The sequence below is a fragment of the Prionailurus bengalensis genome, chromosome D1 (assembly GCF_016509475.1).
Source record: "Prionailurus bengalensis isolate Pbe53 chromosome D1, Fcat_Pben_1.1_paternal_pri, whole genome shotgun sequence".
In the NCBI taxonomy this organism is placed as follows: Eukaryota; Metazoa; Chordata; class Mammalia; order Carnivora; family Felidae; genus Prionailurus; species Prionailurus bengalensis.
In genome coordinates this window covers 4,084,886-4,091,890 of record NC_057346.1, presented here as the reverse complement: position 1 = coordinate 4,091,890, position 7,005 = coordinate 4,084,886, and the positions used below count along the sequence as shown (strand labels likewise).

General features: G+C 50.2%; 1 protein-coding gene across 4 annotated transcripts; it reads left to right on the top strand.

Moving 5' to 3' along the window:
* Window positions 1-387: 387 nt before the first annotated feature.
* On the top strand, window positions 388-7,005 carry MSANTD4 (Myb/SANT DNA binding domain containing 4 with coiled-coils). Of its 4 annotated transcripts, XM_043579218.1 has the most exons (5): window positions 436-486; window positions 1,237-1,483; window positions 3,563-4,179; window positions 4,842-5,045; window positions 5,097-7,005. In XM_043579218.1, exons 3-5 carry the CDS (start codon window positions 3,718-3,720, stop codon window positions 5,439-5,441), a joined length of 1,011 nt encoding a protein of 336 aa, XP_043435153.1. In that variant the 5' UTR covers window positions 436-486; window positions 1,237-1,483; window positions 3,563-3,717; the 3' UTR covers window positions 5,442-7,005. The 4 variants fall into 4 exon arrangements, with proteins under 4 accessions (XP_043435154.1, XP_043435151.1, XP_043435155.1 ...); XM_043579219.1 differs by lacking the exon at window positions 1,237-1,483 and having other exon boundaries at window positions 388-486; XM_043579216.1 differs by lacking the exon at window positions 1,237-1,483 and having other exon boundaries at window positions 415-528.

The following is a 7,005-nucleotide window of genomic DNA, read 5'->3' as shown; positions in this document are numbered from 1 at the left end:
CAGGTGGGCTACGCCTAGACTTCACTTCCCCTCTGCCCTTTTAGCTTGTGAGGGTCAAGGACAGAGGGAGCGTTGGGAGGCGGGGCGGCCAGGGCCCCAATCAGAAGGAAAAGCGCCACGGGCTGATCGCGAGGAACCAATCCGCTTCTAGAGCCCACTTGACTGACAGAGCTTCGCGCCAACGCCCGAGCACAGAGCGGGAGGCCACGAATCACAAGAGTGCGGAACCCCAGAGCACTAACCCGGAACCGGTTGGGGACTCGATTCCCATTGTGAGGCCAGACCTGGGGCGGGCCGTCGGCCAGAACGGCAATACCCTCTGGACCAATAGATGAGACGTCTCGCATGAGTGGCAGCCATATAATCCAATGGGTGGAGGCTTGAGGCGGGCGAAGTTGGTGGGCGGGGAGTCAGGGAGGCATCTCCCCACCCCCCCGCCCCAGCCCCGTAAGAGGCGATCGGGTGGAGGTGCGGTCGGGGTCGCAGGTGAGCGGTTCTGCCCTGGATGAGCCGGCAGCACCGCGGACGGTGGGTGCCCTAGAGGCGGGGAGGGTCCCGGCGGCAGGTGGCCGTCCCTGCGCTGCTGGCTTTGGCCCTGGGGGTGCGTCGTAGCGGGACCACGGCGCCGCGAGGACCACGAGTCCGCGCGGGGCGGGTGGAAGGGCTGTATCAGCCCCCGTCCGCGCCCCTCATCGGGGCTCCGACTTCCGCCCAGGCTGCCCATAGGTGCGGGTGGCGGGGCCCGGCCACCTCCCCCCCGGGTGGCCTCCCGGGAGTGCAGCCGTCCCCCGCCCGCCCCGATTCCTCGCGGCTGTGAGCGGGCGGCCCCCCGAGAGCGCGACGGGGACGGGGAGACACGTTTACCTGCTCGGAGGACAGGCGGCCCTGAAGTGACCCGCAGGTGTCCACCTATCACAACTTTGAGACAAGAGCATCCTCCTGCTTGGCCGGGAAGCGAATTTCCTAGAAGACCGTGTGGGCGCGGGGAGGGGGCGTGGAGGACTTGGGGAAGTTTCTATAGTTTGTGATGCCTTCTTTTTTTCTTGAACCACCTAACGAATTTACCAAAAAAAAAAAAAAAGTTTGTGCCCACAATTGAGTGCCTGAATGTCCTCCTCACAGCTCTTAATTTTGCCTTCTCGCGCAGTGTTTAGGAACTTCATTCTTAAGTGTTAGTCATTAAAAAAAAAAAAAATGCCGTTTTAATATGCCTTTGGCGGTACATCATTCTCACAGGAATGACGTAAGCGAACTGCTGTACCTCTTTGCAGCCAGTGAGGAGTGACTGTCCGCCGGGACTTAAGGAAGACGGCCATTCTCTGGGTCAGGGCTTGCAAGAGCTGCGAATCTTTGGAGGTTGCAACCACCGAATTGCCTTCTGCAAAGATAGGGAACACAACCAGTGTGAAAAGGAGAGTGCTGGACACCTGGAATGGCATCTTTGCACGTTTTAGGAAGCAGTTCTCTATCCCCGGCACCAAGAGTATGTGCCTGGCACGTAGTAGGAGCTCAATAAATATTTGAGTACATTATTGGGTAATGGAGGCTAGAAATCCAAGCTATGTTATAGAGGAATCAAAGTGCAAAGGAAACAACAGAGGAAAAAAAAAAAAAAGACTTCCTGGAAACATAGCTTAGCTTTTAGCCATGCAAAGGTAGTTCCCACATTTCAACTCAGGTGCAAATTTCAGTTGATTTTGGTACTTTATTACATTAATCAGGTGTCATAAGTTTTCACACAATTAAGCCGTAACTGCCTGGAGATCTAAGATACATTTACACAGGAATAATGTTGTGCTAAATCATATTCGTACTCTTACATAGCCTTTATTGCGCATATCCCATTATGTAGCTGTGGTATGGTTTATTCGTCTAATCTTTTGATGGATATTTGTGTTTTTTACCATGCTTTTCCCTTAAAACACATGATAGCATTTTTTAAAGGGTTTGAAGAAGTTATTTAAATGCCCTGAAACATTCTATATCTTTTGCAAACAAAAAGTCCTATCAATACATTGTATTTAATATGATACGGAATTTGATATTATTCTAGCTGTTCTATTTTTAAAGACATCTAACCTGCTGATTCCATATTAAAAATGTGTCTTTGATAACCTACTCATTATTGATCCATACAGACTGTGGTAGCAAAATAGCATTTTTGCTTAAAATTTTCTTTTTCACAGTTTCGTAGAACTTGTGATGTTTTTACGTTTTTCGGCACAGTGAAAGGGTGGGTAGTTTATCTAAAGGCTTCACGTAATTTTACAAACTGCTTCTTGCCTATACTGACTTGGGCTGACTTTTCCTTTTAAACATATGCTTTGCCCATGGAAGCGTGTCAGCTGTGGTAGCTTAGCTTCCTTGAGTTATTGTCTCTCACTTTCCGACCTCTCCCATTCCCTCATCACCTTATTTTAAGTTGTGTTTGTACCTCCTGTTTGTTAGGCACAGTGTTAGGTATTGAAGGTAACAGCCTTTGGAGCCAGTGGGCTCCAGACCTTCCTAGATCCTCTTAGATCCTCCTCGATCCTTCTCCCAGACCCTCCTAGTGCTACAGCAATGGTACAGGAAGGCAAAAAAGCTCAGTTTTCACTGGAGTAATTCTCTGAAGTGTGTGCTGCAACACAGGTACTAAGGAGAAGCATATCCGGGCTACTTTAATGTGTAGAGCACATTGTGAAGCACAGTTTGCTTCACTTCTTTCCTCTAAGTATATTAAAAATACGTAAGACATGTATAAAGATATATGTGTTCTATATATAAGCAAAAATATAACTTGTAAAAGGTATACACAAGTATATTTAAAAATAAACCTAGTGGGGCACCTGGGTGGCTCAGTCGGTTGGGGGTCCGATTTCGCCCGGGTCATGATTTCCCAGTTGGTGGGTTCGAGCCCCGCGTCGGGCTCTGTGCTGACAGCTCAACCTGGAGCCTGCTTCGAATTCTGTGTCTCCTCTCTCTGTCCCGCTCATGCTCTGTCTCACTCTCTCAATAATAAATAAACGTTAAAAAATCTAAAAAAATAAATAAACCTAGTTTATAAATATAGTACCTCGTAAGTCACCTCTAGAGGAAAGCTGAGTACTTCACCAGCCCATTTTATATTTTAAATTACATAAGGAATGTTAGGCCAGAGTGCTAATTAAATGTGATCCTTTAACATTACAAGTGTTCTAGAATGTTCACCGAACTTAGGATCTGATGTGCAAACAAGTGCATAATTTTTGTCAGGTATCCATGTCCTAGGCCGAGGGGACCGTGTGTGCAGAGGCTCCAAGAGGGGGAGGGGTGGACAGAACGAGTAATGGAAAGGCCAGTGTGGCTGGAGCAGAAAAGTAACTGGGGGTGGAGGAGAGTGAACAGGCCAAGAGCGTCAGCCAGCGGTGAGGAGCCCTAGGGGGAGCCCAGGTGAGAACAAGCGGTCAGGGACAGGGGTGACAACCGCAGAGGCAGAGGGTGGGCGGTTTTGAACCGCATTTACAGGGACTTGTGTCCAGCTTCTTGGGTGGAGGTACGTTGCAAAGTTGCAAGTGGACTGATTTTCTACTTTTCTCTTTAGGAATTGTCCAGCCTGCCCGTGCTACCAGATGAGCGGAAGACTCTGATTTAGACAAAGCGCCAAGAAGAGACTGCCCTTGATTTTTGTACTTTGTAACCTTTGTCAGCTTTTCACACCTCCTCTGACCGTGAAAACTCTGCACTTAAGCAAGGAAAATGAAGCAGTTGAAAAGGAAGAGAAAAAGCAACTTCAGTGTTCAAGAAACTCAGACCCTTTTGAAAGAAATTACCAAACGCAAAGAAGTCATTTTTTCCAAGCAGCTCAACACGACGATTAATGTGATGAAGCGGATGGCGTGGGAGGAGATCGCACAGTGTGTGAACGCCGTGGGGGAAGGCGAGCAGAGGACGGGGACGGAGGTGAAAAGAAGGTACCTGGACTGGCGGGCGCTTATGAAGAGAAAGAGGATGAAGGCCAACATTAAGCTGGTTGGCTCAGGGTTCCCCCTCCCCACCTCCGATCTAGACGACTCTCTCACCGAGGAGATGGACGACAAGATTGCATTCCGAAACGATCCCAACTTTGACTGGCAGAACGTGGCAGATTTCAGGGATGCAGGTGCATCCTTAACTGAGGTCAAAGTGGAAGAGGAGGAACGAGACCCCCAGAGTCCCGAAGTAAGTACTGGCCTGGGAATCCTCATTCTCCTTTTATTCCTTCAGTTCTGATGTGGGAGATTGTGATAGTCCGGGCCCAGTTAAGATCCCAGTTTTCAAGCCAACTCACAAGTTTGACCTAACAGTGTCATTCCACTGCTTTTCCGGTCACAAATCTCTCTTTTAACCCACGTATCTTTCTCTTAATTACATACCCGGTTGAACAGCGTGGGTGGGTGAGGGTGCTGGCTCTCCGCACCATCGAACATCCCTGTATAAGCTTTGACTCCCCCAAATTAACTACTAACAGCCTGCGGTTGACGGGAAGCCTTCTCATTAACATAGAGTCAATTAACACATAATCTGTATGTTATGTGTACCATATATTGTATTCTTAACATGAAGCAAGCTATAGAAAATAGTTAAGAAAGTTGCAAGAGAAGATCCATTTCCAGTCTGCACCGTACTGAGCGAGAAAATGTATGTGTAAGTGGACCCGCACAGCTCCAGCCCGCGTTGTTGAAGGGTCACCTGTATTAGTGACAACAGGCAAGTCTGGTAACTATCTTTCAAAACCCCAGTGGTTTTCTGTGCTCGCACGGTGCACAAAGCTTTAAAGCGGTGTTTAGACACATTACCCGCCGAAGCAGAGATACGTCCTGAAAAGTGCTTTGTCCTTCTAGTTTGAGATCGAGGAGGAGGAGGAGATGCTGTCGGCCGTCATCCCGGACTCCAGGAGGGAGAGCGAACTCCCCGACTTCCCCCACATCGAGGAGTTCTTCACCCTGAACTCCACGCCGTCCCGTTCCGCCTACGACGAGCCCCACGTGCTGGTCAACCTGGAGAAGCAGAAGCTGGAGCTGGAAAAGCGGCGCCTGGACGTGGAGGCCGAGCGGCTGCAGCTGGAGCGGGAGCGGCTGCGGCGCCTGGACCTGGAGGCTGAGCGGCTGCAGCTGGAGCGGGAGCGGCTGCAGCTGGAGCGGGAGCGGCTGCAGCTGGAGCGGGAGCAGCTGCACGTCGACCGGGAGAAGCTGAGGCTGCAGGCGGTCAGCTCCGAGAAGCCGCCCTCCTCCGACAGTGAGCTGGGCCAGGGCGAGAAGCCGGGGCCGCAGCCCCAGGACCTGGAAACGGAGAGGCTGAAACTCGAGAGGGAGCGCCTACAGCTTGAGAAGGAGCGGCTGCAGTTTCTGAAATTTGAGTCGGAGAAGCTGCAGATTGAGAAGGAGCGCTTACAGGTGGAGAAGGAGAGACTTCGGATCCAGAAGGAGGGCCACTTGCACTGACCCAGCCGGCTCCCCACGTAGCAGATGTCTGTGAACTGGAGCTTTCCCTCTGTGTCGGGCCACAGAACGCTGGTGGAAGATGAACTGTGTTTTTCCCTGTGTCACGTCTGTGTTTGCGGGAGGACAGAGGTGGGTCCGTGTGGGGACCGTGGGTTCTGGCAGTCCGTCCGGCACACACGGCAGGGGGCCCACATGCTGCCGTCTCCACTGAGGAAGATTCCACGGTGTCCTGTGTGATCTGTGCACGCAGAGTCTCAGTTATGTCTGTGAAGTTCCAGCTCCCTGCTTCTCCCTGGGGAGGATCTTGACCTCCCCACCCCAACCCCGGAGACGTTTGGTTGGGGTGTCAGGGCCAGAGAGCCCACCTCCTCCTGCTGCGCACAGGACGGCCCCCCAGAAAGGACTTCTCCAACACAAAATGTCCGTGTTGCCGAGGCTGACGGCCCCTCCCCTAGCCTGACTCTGCACCTCTCTGGCTTTGGTTGTAGTTCCAGAATATTAGAACCGCAGATACTTACGTGGGTAGTTACTTACATGGCCAAAAACTTTCACTGTGTAGTGTGATTGTGTAGTATAGTGAACATAGGCAGTGATGAGGATGGCAAGTCCTTTATTCTTGTTTCCATCTATAGATGTTTCCATCTATAACCAGAGACTCCCATCACTATAAGGGAACATCAGAGAGTGGCCGGACGGGTCACTCTGAAAAGCCGTTCATTCATCTGGGTGTTGATGCTTTAGAAGCTACATGGTTTAAGGCTTAGTTGCCTTTTTCCTTTGAATTCGTGGTCTTAGTTTAGATAGAAAAATTGTCTTTTCAACCATGTACTGGAACTTTAATGTAAGTGAACGGGTGAAGCTAGTAAACGTGGTACCGACATATACAAATGGTACTAGTAGTCCATGGGCTTGCGATCAACAAGGGTTCTATCTTAAGTAAGTACTGGCAGCTATGGGGGAGCGGGGTGGGGGGGAGTGTGGTCTGTATAGGCTGGTGGTGGTGACGACAGTAGTAGCTGTGTGGGAATGAACTAGGAAGCCCTTAGCACACACTGTCTGACCTGATCTGTACCATCCTTGAGAGTATTCATGAACGTCCCTGAATCAGAGGCGCAGAGAAGGAACAGGGAGCAAGAGTCTGGTCTCATACTGTGGTGTGTTTTGTCTGCGCCCCTCCTGGAGGAGCAAAGTTGCTATCTCTCGTGAGACCAAGGCCTGGCGCAACGTGACTTGCCTTTAGTCCGCTGAAGGTTCTTTTCCTACCGGGTGGCTGATTCTAACGCACAGCAACGCTGAGAATCACTGCACGAGACCACTTTGTATTTTCTGCATTCCAGGCTGATACTGTAGCTTTAATACATGTCTTCTGTTGACAGGTCCTGTCTTGATTCTGTGTTTGTTCCCTGTTAATTTAAGAATGTCTTAAAACCGTATGTGATGTTGGAGTATGGACATAGAAGGAAAAAATATACTTCTGTTTCGTCACCTTGACTTCGAAATAGTGTTATTTTTCTATAGCCGGAATAAATGCTTCTACCGTAGAAATAAAATTTGCCTATGCCAA